At 39.8% G+C, this 24,050-nt stretch overlaps 2 protein-coding genes across 4 annotated transcripts in view; both read left to right on the top strand.

Moving 5' to 3' along the window:
- The first annotated feature begins 1,499 nt into the window (after nucleotides 1-1,499).
- trim105 (tripartite motif containing 105) lies at nucleotides 1,500-9,768 on the top strand. The gene is made up of 7 exons (XM_063875824.1): nucleotides 1,500-1,606; nucleotides 3,044-3,379; nucleotides 6,200-6,295; nucleotides 7,542-7,775; nucleotides 7,920-7,933; nucleotides 8,028-8,143; nucleotides 8,351-9,768. The coding sequence occupies exons 2-7, from the start codon at nucleotides 3,101-3,103 to the stop codon at nucleotides 8,908-8,910; spliced, it is 1,299 nt and encodes a 432-aa protein (XP_063731894.1). The 5' UTR covers nucleotides 1,500-1,606; nucleotides 3,044-3,100; the 3' UTR covers nucleotides 8,911-9,768.
- Nucleotides 9,769-9,914: 146 nt separating this feature from the next.
- flt4 (fms related receptor tyrosine kinase 4) overlaps nucleotides 9,915-24,050 on the top strand; it is a 39,586-nt gene continuing 25,450 nt past the window's right edge. For 2 of the 3 annotated variants that reach the window (XM_063875822.1, XM_063875821.1), the window contains exon 1: nucleotides 14,395-14,673. In XM_063875822.1, coding sequence (XP_063731892.1) covers nucleotides 14,616-14,673 — 58 coding nt within the window. In that variant the 5' untranslated portion in view covers nucleotides 14,395-14,615. Of the gene's footprint in view, nucleotides 10,127-14,394; nucleotides 14,674-24,050 lie in introns of those variants that run through there. The other variant, XM_063875823.1, reaches the window with a different exon arrangement.

Genomic DNA, 24,050 nt, shown 5'->3' with positions numbered 1-24,050 from the left:
GTGAAATAGAACAGTTGGAAAATGTCTTCCTCTGCCCTGGGGGGACATTTCTAAAGTCTGAAAAACGTACCCTATTGATGTCAGATGATCCAGTTCTTGAAACTTAAAAGTCCACATATCTCAGTGTCTCCTGCTTGGATACTGTCCCCTCTTTTAAAAAACGGTCTCTTGTTACTGTGCCAACTTTATGGAAGTGCAAATCTAAAACCCTTGTTAAGCACTACAGGCACCACAAGCTGAGTGCAATCAAGTTCCGTTATTTTAAGGGGTCAAATCAAATCAAATAAAAGTGTATTTATATAGCCCAATTTCACAAAAGAACGTTTGCATCAGTGGACTTTACAGAATAATAAACACATTTGATAGTATAAAATAAAGTTCAAATTACAACAACATTATAAAAAAACATGATAGAATGTGAAATACAAATAAAATAGATAAAATACAACAAAAAGACATTAAAAACAACTAAATAAAATACCATAAAATGTTGGACTCAGGAGGACAAATCTAATAACATCACAAAGGAAAGTCTTCGACAAACCCTTGAAATGTTGGACACTGTCTGCCTCCCTAACAAAATGGTGTAATGTAACAAAGTATACATTTATTCCAGTACTGTACTTAAGTATGATTTTTTGGGGTATTTGTACTTTACTTAAGTATTTCTTTTGTATGCTACTCCACTCCCTGAAATGGGATACTACCCAGAAAGTGAACTTTTACATTTGGTACTTAAAGTATGATTTGATGCCAATACTTGTGTTCTCCTTCTTAATATTTTGTATGCAGGAATTTTACTTGTAGCAACACATTTTTACACTGGACTGGTAGCTGGAGAGGTGCCAGTTCACCTCCCGGGCCCTTCTGAGGTGCCCTTGAGCAAGGCACTGAACCCCTAACTGCTCCCTGGCACCGGCGAGACTGGCAGCCTCTTAGATCTGGCCCTCTCCAGATGCATGTCCATGTGTATTCTACCTATATTCTGTATAGTGTGTATACGTTTATGTGTATTACAATGCATGTGGATATTATGTGCACCTTCCTGTATATAGTGTGTGTAATTGTGTGTGTGTGTATTAAAAAATATATGTAGATAAGCCAGAGTGAAAACTGAATTCTTCTTCTTCTTCTTCTTCTTCTTCTTCTTCTTCTTCTTCTTCTTCTTCTTCTTCTTCTTCTTCTTCTTCTTCTTCTTCTTCTTCTTCTTCTTCTTCTTATTATTATTATTATTATTATTATTATTATTATTATTATTATTATTATTATTATTATTATGTTTTTCCTTCTACTTTTGCTTCAGTAAAACATCTGAGAACTTCTTCCAGCTCGGATTATTTGTGTACAGTTATGAAAAGTGCCATAGAAACGTAAGGAGTGGAGGAGGGGACATTAATAACTGACTGACTACATTCCATTGACTGTATTCTGTCCTGCTGTTTGCTGTGACACCAGAGCACCAATCAAAGGTGGGCGTGTATCTCGCACATGCGCAGTCGGCTTGTACGTCTTGTTCCGAAACAGCAGCCAAACCGTGGGATCTGAGCAGATTGAGTGGGGCTTTGAGCTATACCTGGCTACAACAAATCTCCAAACAACAGACAACGTAAGTTCACGAGAGTGTTAACTAAAGTTTAGAAAGTCACCATTTCAAAGCATTACATTTGTATTCCTTTAGTGTAGCTTAAAAAGTACTTTTGCTTTCTGCTATACGTAGCTAAACACTAGCAGGCTTCAAACCGTGTAAAACGAAACAATACAAATCACAAGCTAGCTTTAAGAGACCCGTGATATATCACACCATTTCTACTCCTGATCACCCTGAATTGAACGGCCTGTCGTTTAAACTTGAAGTAGGTACATAGCTTAATCTGAGGAACAAGTGGAGAGTTATTTGCATCGATGTGTTATCAGTGACGGACTTTAGAGGGAAGGTGCACACCCAACACAGTTTGATCCAAGTTTAGAGAATGATCCTAATAAACACCATGTTATGCTGCTTTCCATCCACACAGCAATCCATGTTCATCTTTTTATTGTATTTCTTAACATTGACATTATTTTATGTTATTTGTCTCATGCAGTGGTGAAAAGTAACCAGAGGTCGGAAGTAACTAAGTAGATTTACTCAAGTACTTTACTTAATACCATTTTGAAGTACTTGTACTTTAATTGAGTATTCCCATGTTGTGCTACTTTGTAATTCTACTCCATGTGAATCATAATCAACACTTAAATCAGACTTTAGTCCTGGAGTAAATTCACAAGCTACCCTGCAGTATACAACTAGCTGCACCTTTACCAGCTTTGATAACATTTTAATGCATCAATATTTATAATCACAACATATATATATATATTATTCTGAAATGGACCAATCTGCATAATGAGTACTTTTACTTTTGGTACTCTAGGTATATTTTCATGTTTATACTTTTGTACTTTTACTTGAGTAACATTTTGAATGCAGGACTTTGACTTGTAACTGAGTATTCCTACACTGTGGTACTTTACTTTTACTCAAGTACAAGATCTGAGTACTTCTCCCACCTCTGAATGTAACATTTACTCAAGTAATATACTTAAATACACTTGAGTATTTCCATTTTCTGCTAATGCACTGCGTTTATCTGATACTTGTAGAAACTTTTACTTACTACTTATTTACTCAGTGCTTACCAAAATGTGCGTTACAACTGCAACGTTAAAACACTTTTATATGGATTTTCTAGTGATGAATACAGAATAGTATAATATTCTGTAATAATACAACACATTTATAAGTGGCATTCTGCACAATAAGTACTTTTAATTTTGATAAATGAGTACATTTAGCTGATAATACTTCTGTACTTTATTTCAGTAACATTTTCAACTCGGGACTTTTACTTGTAATGGAGTATATTTAGACTGTGGTATTAGTACTTTTACTTTTTGTACACTTTATACCTTTTCTTTTTTAGGTTACTCTTGGAAGAGTGTTCTTTTTAGGGAACAAACTAATGTGTCACCCTGTTATCTGTACTTTTATCTCTTCCTCTAGATTTTTGCTTTCTCTTTCCATCTGTGAACTGACACACAAAACAGAGCACCCTATGCCATGGCTGCTGCGGCCCCGTCCACTAAAGGCAGCCTGAGAGAGGACCTGACATGTGCCATATGCTGCGACCTGTTCCGGGATCCTGTCATGTTGACCTGTATGCACCACTTCTGCAAACCCTGCATCTCCAGGTACTGGAGAGGAACTCAGGGGCCTGTAACCTGCCCACAGTGCCGCAAGGAGTTCAGCTCCAAGCAATTTCAAACTAACTACCTTGTGGCGGCTATGGTAGAGAAGGTCCGGGTCACCACCTCGGACACTTACATCAAAAACCTAGAGGTGAGTTCAGACCTCTGCGGCCCGTATCTCTGTTGTCCTGCGGGTTGCCTTCCATGCCTCTGCTTCTATTCGTCTTTGTTACTAAGTATTTGGCTATCTTATACAAATTACCTTATGCTCTATAGTAAACCAGTTGATAAAAAAAGGAGTTTTTCTCTAACCTTTGAATACAAATGTTTCCTCTCTCAGTCTACATCCGTGTTTATTTCCGTGTAGTTCCACCCTGAAAACATCTCGCATGAGTAGCTCAGGGCAAACTTTACTCCACTCCCTTTTATATTAGGTTGTGTATTACAGGATATACGACTTGACCACAGCAGGGGAAACAACATTCTCTGCCAGAATAATAAAAAACACCTGTAAAAAATTGCTATAATAAATCATACCTTTGTCACTCCTTTTTTTAAATGTAATTGTTTTTCATATTGTGCCGGAATGTTCAACTTTATGGTTGTTTCAAAATAAATACTTCAAGGTTTTGAAAGAAAAGAAGACCAATATAACTTAAGTTTATAGAAATCCAGCTGCTTGTTAGCCTAACGTAGCATTACGATTGAAAACATTGTCAAACAGCTAGCCGGGCTCTGTGTAACACCTAACAACACTTTAATAAAGCTCACTAAGTAACACGTTATATCTTGTTTGTTAAATCCATACCAAAACAACACATGGCAAGTTTGAAAGCCCTTTGTGTCAGACTATTTCTTGGCTGTCTAGAGTCTTTACTGTCATCTCTGCAGGATGTCTGTCGAAATGTTTTCTTATCAAGGCTTTAGTCTGGGCTGTGGTTCCAGTAGACCGCATTAAATTAAAATGTTTTTTTTGCTCATCCATATACAGCTGCGGAACGTTTTTCTTAAAAAATCTTTATCTCTACATGTATGGCAGCCATCCCAGTGTCTATTGAATTCTAACACAGATAAAAATTGTCAGTAATTTATAGAATACAATACAAAAAAATAATAATAATTTAACTCAAAGACATACCTATAAATAATAAAACAAGAGAAGAGGATAATGCTGAAGTGGTCTCTTATTTTTTTCCACGGCCTTATGTAAATGAGTTGGGAAAAATACTAGTCCTACATCTTTAAAAAAGTGCAACAACAACCCAAAGTACATTCTGTGTTGTACAGTGGGGCAAAAAAGTATTTAGTCAGCCACCAATTGTGCAAGTTCTCCCATTTAAAAAGATGAGAGAGGCCTGTAATTTTTATCATAGGTATACCTCAACTATGAGAGACAAAATGAGAAAAAGAAATCCAGGAAATCACATTGTCTGATTTTTAATGAATGAATTGGTAAATTCCTCGGTAAAATAAGTATTTGGTCACTAACAAACAAGCAAGATTTCTGGCTCTCACAGACCTGTAACTTCTTCTTTAAGAGGCTCCCCTGTCCTCCACTCGTTACCTGTATTAATGGCACCTTTTTGAACTCGTTATCAGTATAAAAGACACCTGTCCACAACCTCAAACAGTCATACTCCAAACTCCACTATGGCCAAGACCAAAGAGCTGTCAAAGGAGACCAGAGACAAAATTGTAGACCTGCACCAGGCTGGGAAAACTGAATCTGCAATAGGTAAGCAGCTTGGTGTGAATAAATCAACTGTGGGAGCAATTATTAGAAAATGGAAGACATACAAGACCACTGCTAATCTCCCTCCATCTGGGGCTCCACGCAAGATCTCACCCCGTGGGGTCAAAATGATCACAAGAACGGTGAAAATCCCAGAACCACACGGGGGGACCTAGTGAATGACCTGCAGAGAGCTGGGACCAAAGTAACAGAGGCTACCATCAGTAACACACTACGCCGCCAGGGACTTAAATCCTGCAGTTCCAGACGTGTCCCCCTGCTTAAGCCAGTACATGTCCATGCCCGTCTGAAGTTTGCTAGAGGGCATTTGGATGATCCAGAAGAGGATTGGGAGAATGTCATATGGTCAGATGAAACCAAAATAGAACTTTTTGGTAAAAACTCAACTCGTCGTGTTTGGAGGAGAAAGAATGCAGAGTTGCATCCAAAGAACACCATACCTACTGTGAAGCATGGGGGTGGAAACATCATGCTTTGAGGCTGTTTTTCTGCAAAGGGACCAGGACGACTGATCCGTGTAAAGGAAAGAATGAATGGGGCCATGTATCGTGAGGTTTTGAGTGAAAACCTCCTTCCATCAGCAAGGGCACTGAAGATGAAGCGTGGCTGGGTCTTTCAGCATGACAATGATCCCAAACACACCGCCAGGGCAACAAAGGAGTGGCTCCGTAAGAAGCATTTCAAGGTCCTGGAGTGGCCTAGCTAGTCTCCAGATCTCAACCCCATAGAAAATCTTTGGAGGGAGTTGAAAGTCCGTGTTGCCCAGCGACAGCCCCAAAACATCACTGCTTTAGAGGAGATCTGCATGGAGGAATGAGCCAAAATACCAGCAACAATGTGTGAAAACCTTGTGAAGACTTACAGAAAACGTTTGACCTCTGTCATTGCCAACAAAGGGTATATAACAAAGTATTGAGATGAACTTTTGTTATTGACCAAATACTTATTTTCCACAATAATTTGAAATAAATTCATTAAAAATCCTACAATGTGATTTCCTGGATTGTTTCCCCCATTCTGTCTCTCATAGTTGAGGTATACCTATGATGAAAATTACAGGCCTCTCTCATCTTTTTAAATGGGAGAACTTGCACAATTGGTGGCTGACTAAATACTTTTTTGCCCCACTGTATATGAGTTCCTTAATGCTTTGTTCAGTCTCTTTATGTGCTTTTGTCTCTGTCTCCATACTGACTTCATTTGCATATTGCTGTACAGAAACAAGTGAAAGAGATGTTGGAGAGCCAGCGCCTGAGGATGGAAGACTGCATCAACAGTATTCGCAGAAACAAAGACAAAATGGACACCATAAAGGTACACTCCTCTGCTCAACTCGAGTGGTGGCAGCACTTAGCAGATAAGAATGCACATGAAACTCTCTAATGGCTGTTTGCAATGTGCCGCTGTGCATATTTAGTGGTGTTTGCAGATGGTGGTAAGTGACAACTTGTGCTTTGATTTGTAAAAAACATAATGGGGCTTGCGCTTGGGTGGATAAATGTCTCTCTAACCTCTGACTTCATTGTGTGTGGACTTTGTTAAAGAAATATTTGCTGTGCAGTTTTAATCTCACATGGTAATTATTTGCTTCAGCAGAGAGACCCAGTGCATCATAACAAGACCTTCTTATTTAGCTTTAAGATGATTAAACCTCAGAAAAGACTGAGGATGTCACGGCCAATGAATTTAAGTTGACAGTTAATGTCATACAAATGAATCCGATTAACGATTTAATTGTGTTTTTCTGTTGCTGTGGTCATTGACTTTTTGCGACTACACCTGAATCCATGTTGTGATTCCCAATTACTGCTCTTTAAAATGGTGCGATCACTGGAAAAAGCGCCAATTAATATTAAAATAGCTTATTAAATTAATGTTTAATTTGTCACTTTGCTACACATATTTAAATAGTTGTTGTTAAACAGTTTTATAGGCTGACATTTTGGATAAAAATACATGGTTTAAGACATTCATTTAATATGGCTGCAGCATTAATTGGAGACCTCAGCTACACTGTATATTTACTGTCAACTTTACTGCTTATTTCTCTGTCGACCTCCTCCTTCTCTCCTCTGTATTCACTCTTCTTAAATCCATACATGAATTATCAATACATCTTAGTTATCATCTTGTTATGTAAGAACACATATGGTCTCAATGAGCCGTAACGGATGAACAGCTCTTTGTTTCCATGTTTTTTTAAGACCTAGACAAATCTTCATTACACCATGTGACAAACGGTGCACAGGCAACAGAAACTTAAACACATCTAATGTGTGTGAGACGGATAGAAAATAAGAGCTTGCATTTAGACGGCCTGCTGTGGTGAGATGATGAACAGGAAATCCTTCCATGCAGTCTTCATTTGTTTGACACATAGCTTTTTGATGCAAGTGTTGCTTCATTACCCCTTGTTTGTCTCTCTCTAGAGATGTGTACTTTTGCGGAAGCAATTTAGAGGTTTAATGGAACAAACCACTCGGCAACAAAATAGCTGTGGTAGTGCAAAGAAAGATGTGACATTATGTCCTCTTCCTCACTAATTTTGTCCCTGTTGTAGAGGGTGGGAGCAGATATGCAGGCTCGTGTCAAAGGGGAGTTCACAGCTTTCCATCAGATCCTTCACGATGAGGAGATCTGCATGCTGGAGCAGCTAAGGAGAGAGCAGGAGGAGGAGGTGGAGAAAGTCCACCGCCACAGTGAGGCCATGGAGCTGGCAGTAAGAGAGCTGGAGGAGAATATGAGATTGCTGCAGCAGGCGAGCGCTGACACTGAGAACATCGTCCTGACTCAGGTAAGCTCTCGACTAGGACAAAGAGTGAAAAGAGAATCCAAGTTTGAAGTACATTTATTGATGCCTCTTAATAGCCTTTAAACTGTGTATTTGTCACATCTGCACTTTTAATAATATTAATTATAATATTTTCCTTTTTTCTAGCTGCCACAGATAAAGTAAGTGTCCATTTCAGTTTGTGTTATTTTTGCACTTGTCATATGTTTCTATTTGTGCTCAGAATAAATTACCCTTATTTGCTTTTTCCTACAGGCCATGTGTGCAGGTAAATATTGCCCCAGAGTTTGACATAAACGCTTTCAGCAACAAATACATGGCCCCATTACAGTACATCACATGGAGGAAGATGTTCAAGTCTTTGAAGCCAGGTAATTTCCTCTCTGATGTGCTTCATTAGACACAAAAACTTGGTTCTGCCTCAACAGTGGGAGTTATTACGGAACGATTACTGAAATTATATAGAGTCACAGACACAGTAATAACACCATTGTTCCACTAATGATAGTTGATAAAAATAAATAAATGTGAAGAACGCACTGATAAAGCTACGGTTTATTCATTGTTTCACCCCACAGGTCCATCCCCATTAACGTTTGATGTCGACACAGCGCACCCGAGCATTCAGGTCTCAAGGGACAAAACGGCGGCTGTTGAATGTGACGTCATGATCCCGCACAATGACCACAACAAACGTTTCCTGCAGTGCGTCAACATCCTGGCTGCACAGGGCTTCCAGTCAGGCCGACACTACTGGGAGGTAGAAGTGGGCTCCAAGCCCAAGTGGGACCTGGGCGTGGCCTCAGAGGCTGTTGACAGGCACACTCGCATCAAGCTGAGCCCCGAAAGCGGCTACTGGACGCTACGACTGCGTAACGGGAGCGAGTACTCGGCTGGCACTCAGCCCTGGACGAGGCTGCAGCTCGTCACAGCCCCTCAGAGGCTCGGGGTTTACTTAGACTGCGAGGAAAGGAGGGTGTCCTTCTACAACGCTGATGATATGAGTCTGCTGTACTCGTTCACCAACGGGCCGAGGGGCAAGGCGTTCCCCTTCTTCAGCCCATGCATCAGTGACGGTCGACAGAAACCTCCGCCTATCAAACTCCTCCACTACCCTCCTCTTGCTCTGTCTGGCTAGCGTGGGTGGAATCGATAAAAAGCTTTTCAGTATGTAAAGCTTTCTAATCATCTCTTGACCAATAACTGTTAGCACTCGGCTTATAAAAGACAGAAGTGCCTTTTTAGCATTATGGGTCTCTATCAGCGATTTTAGATTGCTCTCCATGCTGCTGATCAGATATAGCCAGATGAATCTACTTTCTACCTGCAATAAGCCTTAAACGCCTTGATTGAAAGCCTTGTAATTGTTATGAAGAGGCTATTTCTATTTGCTGTAGCAATCAACAGAAACATTTAACAGTTTAGGGTTGAATATAGTGAAGCTTAGATGCATGCGGACATACTGGTTCTTCACTGCTCAACCAAATCAAAATCAAAAGATGAAGACAGTTGACCTTTGAATGATACTCTTAATATTTATTTTTCATCAAGTCAGGGTGTCCTCAGTCGCTTGTAAAAGGTTATTGTTTTAATCACCATTTTAGATTTGTGCACTTCATTGTGAGATTTTACATCTGATTAAACGGTTCATGTTTCGACTTTAGTCTGAAATGAGAAACAGATGTTCTTTCTGATGAAGTTTAACATCCAAATGTTATTTCACAGGGCTTATGGGTTCTTAATATGACTTCTAGCAGCTGTTGATTTGTCATTATCTATACAACCATTTATATACATTACACGTGCCTAAATTTAAGTATGGTATAATATACTATTCATTTTTTTATAGCAAGAGGAGATGACTCAAATGTAGTTCTTTTCAGGATTCAGTGTATGCAGTATTTTTACATTGTTGCCATTGCATGACAGTTGCATAAGACCCAAACGATCACTGTAAAACCTGCCGATTCAAACAATAAATCACTTTTTACTTTGATTCTCTTCTGCAGCTGTGAACCTGCACTCTTACACGACCTCACTTGAAATAATCAAGGATGTTATTAAGCATCATCAAAGAAGAAAGCTTGATACACAAGTCATCCCTGACACTTATGGAGCAAAAAAGGGCGGGCTCTTGGTTATCTTCACAAACACACAAAAGCACCGATGTCCTGTTTCCTCCCGCCAGGTGAAAGGTCACAAAAACAGAGTGACAGTGGGGATGCCTCTGGGCTGCTCAACGGGCCTCAGGGGACCCGCTGAAGCAGGATGCTGCTGCCTCCTCTGCAAATTGGAAATGAACTGCACCTGAGGGGAACCATGCTCTTCCTGCACAGCACCGCTCCGTGGAGTGGGTGCATATACAACACACTTACAATGCACCGGTCAGCCACTCTGTAACATATAACTGCAGAGAGTTTACTCATTTCCTTAATAATAAAGAGCAATTACTTTATTATTAAATCTGAAGCGAGTATGAGTGGTTCTGTGGCTCTTTTTGGACCACATGTCCTCTCTGGAAAGCTAATGGTTCCTCTCATAAACAAGTTTTAAAAAGTGACTGCATTAAATGTATCATAATGTGTTTTGAATTATGTAGCTTCATTAGAGGCATAAACATATAAAACTGTAATCTCCATTAGTTTCCTATAAACAGTGGGAAAACGGCAAATTTGAAAGTGGTCACAAAGATTAGCATCGCCCAACTTGTTAGCTCCCCTTAAGCCTTTAGCTTGTTGTTTTGCCTTTCTGTTCAGAAACTTTAATGCATTGTTTCTTATTTCAAAAAATTTTTTCATCACAGCGAGCAGTTGCTTTTAGTCTGAAAAATAATCAAACCCACTGTCCACCTTATTCATCCAGCCCGAATCAACAAAGTCAGCATCTTAACTGTTGATTATCGTGTAGCATTTAGCAACTAAATGGCTAGATCATGTTGGGTTATTTTGCTGCCCTCAAGCTGCAAGAAAACTACCACAGTTTTTCAAAAATAAATGTAGGGTTGTGACAATTTCCCGTTAAACGAAACAAGCAACCATCCTGCTATGGGATGACAGAACACTATTTGCGACATCAGACCATCAAATGGCCTTTTCCTCTTTTCCTAGCGCCCTACATCTTGCCCCTTTGCTCGGACCACACCCATCTGCGGACTTGGCCGTCACTTTGATCTCAAGTTAAAAACAAATTGTTACTGCACCTTGCATGGTTGTTACAAAATCTGTGCCAAGAGACATTGATACATGGCAAAATACTCAAAACTGCTTCTGTGGTAGTTCTTGCTAATATACAGCTCCGGAAAAAATTAAGAGACCACTGCAGCGTTATCAGTTTCTCTGGTTTGACTATTTAATGGTGTGTATTTTGAGTTAAATTATTGTTATTTTTTATTGTATCCTATAAACTACTGACAAATTTTCTCGGTGTTGGAAGTCAACAGACACTGGAATGGCTGCCATACATGTATGAGAAAAGATATAAGAAAAATTTGGAGTGGTCTCTTAATTTTTTCCCAGAGCGGTAGTTGTACCGTTGGCCAAATTGGGCCATGAAGCCACAAAAACAAACCAGATGAAAACATCAACAACGCCAGCGGCCCAGTCAAGGTGGGTAATTGTAATCAGGCACACATCAGGTACTATTTGCTTGGACCTCCAGGAGTTCAGCATCATAGAAGAATTTATGTCAACAGGCTGCTTTTTCCTCATTGCTTAACTTAATGGATAAATAGTTTACATGCAAGCACTGCTACTTCTTTAAGTCAGACACCCTTAACCACTGTTCTGATCTCTCAATCGTAACAAAAAGAAAACAAAAACCCTCTCTATCAGTGACAGCCAATTCAAAACAGCTTGGCAGGGTGCAGTGCCATGCACCAGCCCATGGGCATGGACTTCAGTGAGAGAGCGAGCGGTTGAATGCGCACTCCACTTCCTTCCTATAATAGTAACTTGTGGATCTGTAATGTGTTTCCTGACCTGAGGATGGGCCGGATGGAGTGCTGGCACATCAAGGACAGGTCCTTGGGTCCAAGTTGTCTCTCAGGAGCCAGCAGCATTATAAATTTAAACTTTTTTTGCACACAGCAGGGGCAATCATGCAAAACTGGCCTTTTGTTTGTTATTACTTGTCTGAATGGTTTGCCTGAATGCTTATGTGTGCAGTTTATTGTTACATTGGCCACTCAAGTGTTTTCATGGGTTTCTGACATTATCTGTTTTATATTCATAGTGAGATTTGGTAACTCCCTGGACATAGCTTTGTTAGGCTATCAACACGATTTAGCGTGTTTATGTTCTTCTGAAACCGAGGGCGCTGCGGGGCTGAAACCAGGAGAACATTTTAATTACAACCATTCAATCACAACATTGTGTTTTAAGGTCAGAGAGGTGGATGGCCGTAAGGGATCTGGGGGGAAACTGATGCCCACAATAACACCCAATGATTCCTTGACTCCCTGTTATTCCACACAATCCTGATCTCCGGGTCTCTGTGGCTTGGAAATTATTAAGAATAACAACATAATCATATTGAGAAAGAAATGTTTATTCTTATCGACAGCTGCTGTTTGACTGATGGACTGGTGTTTAACAGTTCTTAAGATACAGTTAGGAATAGGTCTCGAGTCAGCTAGCGTTATTATCGTTGTAATGGATTTCCAAGAGGAGATAACAGCATACTATTGATTTTACAGCACATGTTGTTGGAAAGCAGGGCTGATTAATTACATTGGCTTGAATGTGCATGCTGGTTCTTCTGTGGGTCCACAAGAGGTTTGATTTGACCTTGAAACCGATGCTGCTTCTGACAAGTTATGAATTAATCACACAGCTTCAAGTTCACTCCTCTTGTATCGCCTTGATTTTTTATTTCCAAGTGTATTTGGTACATGAGTTTCCAATTTTCAAATACCCTCTTTGTAAAGTAAAACAGGGCTAAAAGCAGCTCAATTTGGCCATGCTTTGCTCATCATGCTCTTCATTTATGCTCCAAGGACTGCTCGGGAGAATTGATGAGTGGGTGTGTGGGTTAACAGGACTAGGACATGGCCTGAAGAACTCTGCGCAGTTTAGTTTCATTGGAGTCATCATTAAATCCGACCCTTTAGAAGAATAATTACATACTCTTGGTAGTGCGGTGCTCCAAAGGCACCTCTGCTCAGCTGTGGTTCACTAAGGTCTGAAAGAAAACTTTTTCTATATCAAATTAACGACAGACATTTGACCCCAACAAATACAATTGCATTGACATTATGGGGTCAGAAGCATTAAGAGACTAGACGTATTATCTTGTGGATTAAAGACCGGCAACCAAAGGAGAAAAAATCCTGACAGAGTCTTTAATATTCCTGCAGAGGCTGGTGTTTTGTTAACTTCCTCGGTGACACGGCTGTACTCCTGTGGTGGTTTTATAGGAATTTCTGATGGTATTAGGATTATCTGCTGAGCTTTTGAATGACTGTCAGGAGGTATTAAAGTGGTTTGAAAGGTCCATGAAATGAAAATGAATGTTTTGCACATAAGCAATACATTACAGCTCCTGTACAGCATCGTGCATTCTGTCATATTGGAAGTTAGTGATTATATGCATCCTGTAATGACCTATACACTGTTAAGTATTCAGATACGTCACTTGAGTGAATACTAGACATTACAAGTAAAAGCCCTGCATCTTAAACCTTCTCTAGGTAAAGGTTTTATCTGCCTGTATCAAAAGTAAAATATGTAATATGCAGAAAATTCTCCCTTTCAGTTATGTCATAATGATGTCTTGAATGATGAATTGATATTACTGCTGAATTGATGTTTTACACTGTAGTTGTTTAGGTTGTGCTTATCTAAACTCTTTTACATAATGTTGGGAAGTTTAATACACAGCAACGCATCATATTCTATCTTATCATATGTTTGCAGTGCCACCATCCTGTTAAAACCAAGCATCTCAGAAAAGTAAACTTTTCTTATGCTCAGGAAAAAAAGAACAGCCATGTTTACAGCTTTCTGACGATGCATTTTCAAGCTAATCCAAGGGGGCTTGAAAATGTTTGGGTTTTTTTTACTTAAGGAGATTTATCTCAAAAAGCAACACTTCATCCTTCCTGTCAAGAAAGCTTCGAAAATGTGAAGATCTCTGGTTGTAACTGGACCGGGAGGGGACGCAAACATTTAATCTATGTCATGTAATGGATTGAAAAGTACATATTTAAATTTTTGGTGTAGTTCAGTACAATGTTGCCCATAAAGTTGGAATAATTTGCTTTTCAGACACATTCCTATTTAATTGTCCCTGTGATGTGTGATGAGAATATATACACTTTATTTATCAAGAATAAATCACAGTCACAATAAATTATTTGATCCCAACTTTTTGGGCAACAGTGTATAAAGTTGCATTAAATGGAAGTTCCACATTCCACCACTGCCCAAAGGTCTTTAACAGTGGATGAAATGAATGGGATCTTGCTGGAAGGGAAATTTGTCATGGATGTAAGGGACCCCCCCGCCCAAGTCACCAACCCCCCCCCCCCCCCCTCCCCCCGCCCCCCGACACACACTCCAGTCACGAGCAAGGGAAAGGGAAATTGTTGTAAATCCCATTCAGTGCCTTGTGCATCCTTCTGACAAAACGGAGTGAGAATAGTTTGTTCCTTTTCCTCAGCATTTGGGCTTTACTCTCTGTGTGCACAGTACAGGCAGGCATCGATTGGCCGAGGTTCACCTGAGTTTTCCCTCCATCCACGGACATTCATTCAAACCCTCTCCACTGTGTCCACCAGCAGTCAAACTAACGACTTTTTAAGAAACACCGCGCAAGCTTCTGCGCTCCTGGACCGGAGATCTGGAGATGAAGACAGATTTTACACTTTTCTGTCGGACTTTGATTGGAATAGCATATGCTTCAGGTGAGGAAACTTTTACCTTATAAGTTTTGAACGCATAACTTTTATGAGCGAGGTGACTGTTGACACTGACTTTCGATCAATCTTTTTTTTGTAAAGCTTGATTTCAGTTTTATTTCTAGCCGAAGCGTTTCATTCAAGTTAAGCTGCGGTGTCAGTCTGAGGCAGGTAGATCCTGAACTTACGCGTTTCTGTTTACCTTCTCTTTTAGACATTTAAAACGAGGTGGGACATTTCAACATGTTATATTCAATCAGAAACATGGAATGCTTTCGCGTTTTTCATCTCCCAGTGCACACATATTGCGTTCATAATCAATTATCACTCCTACGTGATTGAAAGTTTTCCTCTTAATATGGGACTGAATTAATAAGGAACCCAGCGGCAGTCTCAAAGTCTACATTCAGATAGGCACTAGAGGGAGGCATGCTGTTGTTGTGTTGGATAAAGATGCAGCTGTTAATTGTTGATGCTAAATTCACAATGAGAAACAAATATTAGATAATATCTGTTATGATGACTTTGAATGACTTTACTTATGATGATGGGCTTATTTGTACAGTAAGTAAGAGGCAGAGTGGGAGGAGAGCTGACATGTGGAGGAAGGGCAGGTCCCTTAAAATCTCCGAGAGTGGTGTCTTTATGTAGTCTTATTTTTGTTAAGCCAGTAGGCCTATTATGTGAGAGAAAGTCACTTGTGTCCAGTACAAACCAACTTGTTTTAAAAAATCTGGAGTTATTCTCAAAGTGATCTGCCTCCACGTGTGCTTTATAGTCACAACTGAGACTTAAGCACATCATTTTTATTGTAATATTTCATAGTTAAAATAGGGCCCTCTGATAAACTGTGATATCTGGTAGTATGGTTGGAACCCAGTTTTGTGTTTTTTTGCTCAGTGACTGAATGTGTATGTTTGAGTTGTTCATCACTGATTGCTGGAGAACAGCTGTTCATAAAGATCAGGGAATATTTTCATGAGCTGCAGTCGCCATATGGTCAATTTTGACTCCGGGGTGGAGGGATGTTCTCTTTCTCCTTCATAAAATTCATGAGTTAGGTGGATCACGTATATTTGAAGGAACGGATAAACAGTCACTCTATGAATGAGAAATAATCACTGCCCTCTGTCAAAAGTGATGTTATATTTTATAATGAGCACCAAATATATTCCGAAGTTTCTCATCTTTTAGCCGTATCTAAACTTTTGCATTATTCAACAGCAAGTCAAAACTCATTAAACATTCACATAATCATTTCTAATTAATCCACAATGTGTATCTTGGAATAGTAACACTGTCTGAAATGTCTGTTGTCATACAAACCTGATGCGCCTATTAGCGATTGTGCAGTGTTATCTGTTGAAAGACTTATTGGCAGCTCTGGTAACTCAACCATGAAGGGCCCCAATCGTTCTCAGTCAATGGTGAACACACTTAGGAGAAGCACAATATCCCAGAAGTATCCTGGAGACAGAAACAACCTCCAGCTTCATAACAGAGAGGCACATAATTTAATTACAATCTTGCAGTATGTACCTGTGAGATTGCGTTCCCAATTAAGACGGAGATATGAGAGAAGAGACCATTACTGGTGCAAGATTGCAGCATTTTGCCCACCACCACTTTAGAGCACAGCCTTGTTTGAGGGTTGAATGTCGTTTGAAGTAATGGCTCTGTATAATTAATTTAAAATGTTTCAGTCATTTTTACTCTAGTTATTGCAGAGAATGACCTAACTACCAGATACACAAGATGGACCTTGAATGCAGCAATTGACCATGTGTCTCTTCTACCTTTTAGAATCTCTCTCTCCTTACAATCTCTTGAAATCTTGTTTCAAAAGGATTGATTATCCTCATAAAAAAAGATCTCCTATGGAATTCAAATTACATGTGTCTTTAGTCTGAAACATTTTCTTAACCCTCTTATCCCCCAAATATCGTTCTACAAAATACAAAATTGTGACATTAAAATGAGGATCTGAAGCAAGCATCATTATGATGATTCTGATGAGTGGGAGATTGAGGGAGAGTGGATTGCAAACCTGAACTCAGAAGTTATTGTCATTTTAGGTGTGTGTGTGTGTGTGTGTGTGTGTGTGTGTGTGTGTGTGTGTGTGTGTGTGTGTGTGTGTGTGTGTGTGTGTGTGTGTGTGTGTGTGTGTGTGTGTGTGTGTGTGTGTGTGTGTGTGTCTGTGTGTCTGTGTGTGTCTGTGTGTCTGTGTGTCTGTGGGGTTTGGGAGGTATAATTTACGCAGCAGCTGCATTTATGAAGCTTGAAGATTTCACCCGGAGCAATTTGCTACCATCTTCCTGTCACGCTGTCTCTGGTTTGAATTACGGTGGTTCCAAAACATTTATTACACAGCCACAGAAATTCTGTCTCATATAAGAAAGACATCCTGGTGCAGCTCAGCTAGTACAGGATACTTTTGAAATGAATTGTTAATCGCTGATTGATTCATCTCCTCTTTAATTTCCTTGTTTTTGTTGCAGTATAATTGGCTATTGAAAATCTTCCCAGTCACATATGAAAGCAGTGAATCATATCATTTTTTCTAAAGCTGAGCTCTAGAGCTTGATGATCTTTGGCTTTGTCTGTGTCTTGGGTGCATAGTGCTGATATTGCTTTTAGCACAGTGTTTTCTGTACGCATACCTCTTCTTGATCAGATCATCCCCGAAATCTGAGTCTCAACTATGGGTATTATTCTAGTCGTCCACTTATAGAGGTTGAGTTATTATAGCCAACAATATCCCCCTATCCTCAGTGCTGATCTCAGGATTCAACCTCAGGACTCCGAGGAGCAGAACACCAGTTCGTGTTCCTGCATATCTGGTTCTATCAGCAAGATATCAGCTCGGATGAGAGGAATGCTGCTGCTGCTCCGTGTGGGAAGCTCTCTGCAGTAAAATCCAAATAAATAAGGAGTCCGGTGCCTCACTCATCACTGCCATGAAGTAGTGAGGCCCCTTGGGCATTTGGATGCCTAGTCACTCACTTTCTCCTCATGCAAAGAACCCAAACCCTAAACTTAACTAGAGCTGAGAGATAAGCTCTTTCAACACCAGGAATCTGCAGTAACAGCCAAATATGTGTCAGTTGGTGTTAGATAATTGATTCAAACCATCTGTGGTATTTTTGTTTTCATATTTTTGTCCCCTGCATGTTTTCTGTGCCCAGTTTTTAGCCATGCTACGATAGCTGCCTGCTAGCTGCATGGCTCTATAGGTGTGGCAAAGTGTGTCTTTTTGTCGCTTCTCTTTGGTCTACTATTGTGTGGATTGCTGTGAAATGTTTTACGTACCAGCATGTTTTTACAGGGGTTGAGTCTACTACTTTTGTTGATCCCTTTCTCTTGTGCCTCTCCATCGTGCCCAGAGGATGTATCGCATGGACCTTGATGATTCCCTAACTTTTCATCTAGAGCCACCCATGAGATTGACATTTGTTTAAATGACATACCAATTATTGGATAGCTGCTATAGAATTTGCACAGACATTCCTGTTCCTCTTGGGATGAATTATGAATTGATTCCCTAACGGGTAATATATCAGGTCAAAATGTGTCCTTTTGGTTTGTGAATGAAAATGGTTAATGACATTCCTAACAGCCTCTAGCTGTATGTTATGTTTACTGGCAACAAGCAAATGAAACCATGCTTAAACACAAAATGTAAGTTATTGTTCACATCATCCCTGCAAAACACCAGCATGGTAGCATTGGCATTGTGAGCATCCTAGCATGCTAATGTAGCTTTAACTACTGCTGTGCCAAAGTACAGTTTGCAAAGTTTAGGGCTGAGTTATGCTAGGGAAAGAAATGATGTGTTTGGCATAGCTGGCCACACTCAAAGGCGAGCTGGAAAGTTGGCCATCATTGAGAGGGGGAGACATGATATAATTTAAATATGAGATAAAGTCGTACTTTATCGGACACCAGCTGCCGCTCTGCTCCAACAAAGTACTAGTTTATTAGCATTCTTACAACACTCTCCCACACTTGGAATAATTACCATGCAGAGGAGGTGTAACCTATTGATTTTCTGTCTCTCTGTCAGTTCTATCATTTTCACACAGGCCTGAGTTTCATACTGCAGCTTGTAGAGCACAAAGACATTCAGAAATCAATTCAGAAATCAAGGTATAACTGAGCAATTCAGCTATACCTTAGTGAGTGAATGATCACATCCGTGTTTTGGTGAGAGTGTGCACAAAGATGAAATCATTTATATGTCAGTGCTGCTGTTAGTTACACAAAATGATCACAAGGACTGCTGCACATTTACCTATTCCTTTTAAATTAAGTACTAGTTGGATTTCATTAGAAAGTGAGGTGTGTTAATCTACAAATTAGGCTGTCCAAAATAACTAGGAGTAGCTTCACATTCTTTGGTGTTTTAAAAAGTTTTCTTGACATGCTATTGAAAGGCCAGTTATGTGGAAATCAGAACCTGTAGTGAAAACATATTTATTGAAAGTAGCTTTGAGAGACTCTAGAGATAATTTGTGTTGTGGAATCTCTTGAATGATCACTCTAAACACTCTGAAGGTAGGAACTAGATCTTGTTACACTGATATTACAACACTCTAAAGTGCTTGCGTTGCTTAGAAACAAGCATCATTTAGAGCTCTTATTAGTTTAACGAGAGCCACAGCAATTACGTTCAAATTGCCACCCGGCCTCAGGCAGATGTGCGTCTATAGGGTTGTGACATAGAAGTCTCTGTAGCATTTCAGTGGTCACTTATGCCTCTTAGCTTGTTATTTAAGGTCGGTTGAGGTTCATGGGAAAGAGTCCTTTGGCAAAGCCTGAGGAAATTGCCAGCTTCCCTCCCTTTAGGCATTCAGCACCATGAGTGTTGACCCGGCACTCCTTACTTTGCCCTTGTTTTCTGCAACTTAAGAGGCCGCTGTGATTTAGCTCACTGGGACATCTGACGCGGCAGCGGAGACTTGTTTATGGCCTGAATCTCCAGGAATTAGGTAACAAGCACAGTTATGGGGCTCCTCAAAGTTTGACCTCTGGCAGCAGGAATTTTAGGAGCGTGCAAACCATCACAGCAGGCGTGCACTGTGCTAATCTTTGGCATTTGCTTGTAAAAAAAGAGACGTAATAGATGTGTCACAACAAACTTTTCATTGTTAAAAGCCAAGGCAAACCATTTACCACATTGCTAAAGTTTGCTTGGTTCATGTTACAGCAGGGGAAACAATTTCTCAAAGATAAAAATGATGACATGCAAAAAATTGGGTTGCCACAGAGGAAGAATTTTATTTGTCCGGTGTGCCTGTGAGGCAGGTACAGGAAGATTTTGTCAGGGACAGAGGTTTCAAACATAGGAAACTGGACCAGATGGCTTGTCGCCGCATCCTTAATTTGGCAACCCCCCTCTTGCAGGATGTTGGAAAGGCTTAACTCCCCTTATAGTGTAGAGGACAGGGACGTAGTGGATGTCACCCTACTCCGAAGTAACAATGAAATCAAAGCCGTGCTGCCAGTCAGTCTGTCGCCTGGCTATGGCCTGGCCTTGTGTCCAGATGACAGAGGAAGTGGACTTTATTTCTTTCGGGGAGCAAGAAAGAGGGAGTGTGTTGTAGCCTGAGGCCGGCTGACTCCACATCCAGAGTGCAGGTCTGCTCCATGGCCTGCATGGCCTCTCGTCCTTCACCGGACATACAGGGCTATTTCAGAATTCCCCAGCCTTGGCCCCTTGCCAGATACTGTGTCACAGAAATGACTAGAGCTAACAGTCCCCTACATATTTATCTTCAAATAAAAGTGCAATTCAGTTCTACTTTATATGTTTGCTGCATATTGAAGTTGGGCTAACCCTGAGGGAAGGGAAGTCAAAGCTGTATACATGGAAACATTTCAACATCTATACACAGCAAAAGTACCTTAGAATTCCTACTTCTGTGAAAGCCTAGATTTGTATTTTTTTAAAACCTACCGGGTCGCATGCTTTCCGCCAAAATGAGACTGAGAGAAACGTTATTTGTTTATGCAAGGTTCCTCTTTCCTGTTCCTGTCACGTGACTGATCAGAGACAAAACTACAGTGGAGGAAACACTAACGGCAACATCTCGTCCACCGTCCATGAAAATAGGAAGTGGGAGCAGCGTGAACATGATAAAGAAAACAGGAAATTTGATCCCAATGAAAAACGTTGCGCTGCTTTTTCACACAGAGCTTTAATGTGTCTTGTGTGCCGTACCCGCGGAGAAAAGAAGCATTCGTCTTCATTTGTACCTTTCGTGCTCTCGACTCCTGCCTGCGTCGTATCTGTTTGCTTTCAGAGGTGCTGTACATTTTAAATGGCTTAAAGTGCCTGGTGACAGCTTGGTCTCTTCATTGGTGTGTTTGTTGTGTGTGTGTGTGTGTGTGTGTGTGTGTGTGTGTGTGTGTGTGTGTGTGTGTGTGTGTGTGTGTGTGTTGTGAGATTTATCTTTAGTCAGCAGGTGGCCTCCATAGGCAGATTCACCACTTCCCAACAGTATGAGCCATGAACAGAGGTCAGCAAAGGATAAGATGAGTGCACATACATAGATAAAACCGTACTTCCCTTTACTCTTTGGAATAAGAAAGTTAATTGTACCCCAACTTCTTACAAAACAACCATATAGTACATTCATGAAAACTATATTATTGCTTCTGTAAATGCAGAGGATTTGATGTGTTAACTAATACTAATAATAAACTAATACACTGTCTGACACTCGTCTAGACATCACGAAGCAATGGCAACATTGCTAGATTTTTTGTGATTATACTGCATTTTAGAGGCATAGGCTGCCGTAGTTTACGGTTGTTGACACGGTGACCAATCTCATGTCTGTAGAGTAAACATGGACCTAGAACCAGTAGGACATTAGCTTAGCTTAGCATAAAGACAAGAATCAAGGAGAAATGGCTAGCCGGGTTCAGTCCGATTGCAACATCTGCCTGATGGCTCTGGTTGCATATTATTTTTAAAGCTGCAGATTTTAATACATCAACTCTAAAATAATTACAATCTATTTTGATGTATGAGTCATCGTGAAAAAATGAATCGTTAACTAAAATAATTATTAGTTTCAGCTCTGCTATTCAGACATTAGAGTTGTATACATATTCATATATTGTATAACTTCCAGTAACAAGTAAGTACATTTTTTAAATCACAAGATGTCATATTAAAGTTTAATTTAGGGGCTGAGTCATTTCGCAGTTTAAATGCTAAATGTAAGCATGAAAATGTCAGGTTTGTTGTGCATCGCTACATATTTTGCAGGAGGTTACAATTATCCGAGAAATTATTTGGGTTAACCTTTTTTCTTTTTGGCCTTTCTCTTAAACCTTTGCCATGTTTTACAGCAATGAATTGTTGTAGTAGTTGTCTGTACTTCTCTGTATTCTGAACTTTCAAACCAATAAATATATAAAGAGCTACTTCTGATGTTGCTCTGGCATGCTGTTTGAACACTTCAATTGACAAGTAGCCAGTTACCCCTCCTTTCTGCCTGTCAACCAGGCGTGTGAAGCAGACACATCAAAGTGCAGTGTGATGCACATGCAGAGTGGACTGACACAAGGAACAAAACTTCTGGCACTTATGTCACGTATACATCTGGTACTTCCATCATGGCAAAGGCATGCAACAGCGAACATGTCTTAAAGACATCTGTGTGAACCCATGTGTCCAATGTAGCCATCTCTTTATCATCGCTGTCACATGGTTTACATGGTTGAACTCTCTTGACTCCTTCATCCTTATATGAACTAGATTTTACCTACCAAAGCAAACAACCACATGTATTTATTGCTTTAATGAACAAAGATCAGTGTGAAAAAAAATGTATGCCCCTCAAACCTTCATCTTTGCCTGGCTGGAGCCAGTGCAGGGTACACACACATTACTCCCTTTTCACATCGACGAAAGAAGTTGCTATTAGCAATGTCAAGTTTTTACAAGGACAGGATGATTTTGGGGGGAAATAACCTTGTCAAACGAATGCCAATGAAAACATTCATTTAAAATATAAATATCTTTATAGTTATTGAATTATCTTTTACAATCAGTGGCCTTGTGAGCCATTGCGATTACAACAAAATCTTAAGGTTTATAGGGATTGCATAATAGTCATTTCGAGATCTTTAAACACACTTCGCTACAAGAGAGCCATTAATGCAGAGTGTATTAGTGTGAAGGATTTTAAACATCTGTAAGTGCTTGTTTATGCCCAGAGTGAGAGAGTTAACTTTGGAAATATTGAGTTTTATCTTAGTAGGTTCAAATGTGATGTTGCTTTTTGTTGGATGGAGCTAATCACCCAAAGCTGCCGCTTATCTCTGCACCACCAGCTGGAATGCATGGGAAAAGAGGGGAACCAAGCTCAAATATTTTTTTGGCTCTCTGCCCCCTGTTCACATTAGTGAGGGTGTTGCCAACAAGCCAATTGTCCAGTTTTTCAAGCCAAGCAATCATTTCAAATAGATGAATGTTGATCCGTCAGATGTTGTTTGCTTCAGAAAAAGAATTTGAATGCTTGTCATTTTGCATGTTTTATTTAACTTTCAACAAATACACAAAATACCAATTTGCATAACATGCATCTGTTGTTCTGACCATTTATCCATTGCAGTCTGTTATTTAAACAACAACCATCAGAGTTTTTAAACCTGCCTGTAATACGTAATATGTTATACTAAAATAAACCCTGACTCTACATTTATTTTAGTCAAAGCTACACATTCATTATGAGATATTGCAGTGCACACGTTTCCCATCAATCTTAATTTTGCAGGGATAACAAAACACTGACAAAAATAATGCAGGCAATATTTTCACTGTTATGTATTACATAACTCAAGCAGGACTCAAGATTCAGAAGGTTTTCGTTATTCTGCTGACAGACAAAAATGATCATGATATAAGCTGAAAACATAACCCATACCTAAGCGAAAGAAAATCAGTTCAGTTTAAACACAACAATGAACCGTAACATTTTGTCTGCCGTGTACTGACTTTATTTTTAACGCTGCAGGTTTGTGTTGCTGCTTACTCACTCTCCACCTCCACATTTGGTTTGTGCTCAAAGTCCTCCAGCTAAAAAAGCTTGCACCATTCATGGAGCCATTTTTTCAGAGTGATAACAGTCTTAACCATCTCTCAAGAAACGCATCATGAAAGGTCATAGCAGGAAAATGTGTTTATTATCATGACAAGATATGCTATCAGCCATGAACTTGCAAGAATTGATTTGTTTGGTTTTCCTTGGCATTCTCTCTCATAGCTGTACATCGGTGCAACGTGTGCTTTTAATTATATTTGACAGAGTGCAAACGATTGCTAATGGGATTATATATTTTCTTAAACCCTAAATTCAGCTGACAGGGCG

This window comes from Eleginops maclovinus, chromosome 23 (genome assembly GCF_036324505.1).
Source record: "Eleginops maclovinus isolate JMC-PN-2008 ecotype Puerto Natales chromosome 23, JC_Emac_rtc_rv5, whole genome shotgun sequence".
Classification (NCBI taxonomy): domain Eukaryota; kingdom Metazoa; phylum Chordata; class Actinopteri; order Perciformes; family Eleginopidae; genus Eleginops; species Eleginops maclovinus.
Note: the sequence above shows the minus strand (reverse complement) of the source record. Positions and strands in the feature narration are given on the sequence as shown.

Coding starts and splice junctions, on each gene's coding strand:
- trim105 (XM_063875824.1), top strand. CDS start 3,101: ATGGCTGCTGCGGCCCCGTCCACTAAAGGCAGCCTGAGAGAGGACCTG. Junction 3,380..6,199: donor CTTACATCAAAAACCTAGAG/GTGAGTTCAGAC, acceptor ATTGCTGTACAG/AAACAAGTGAAAGAGATGTT. Junction 8,144..8,350: donor GTTCAAGTCTTTGAAGCCAG/GTAATTTCCTCT, acceptor TTCACCCCACAG/GTCCATCCCCATTAACGTTT.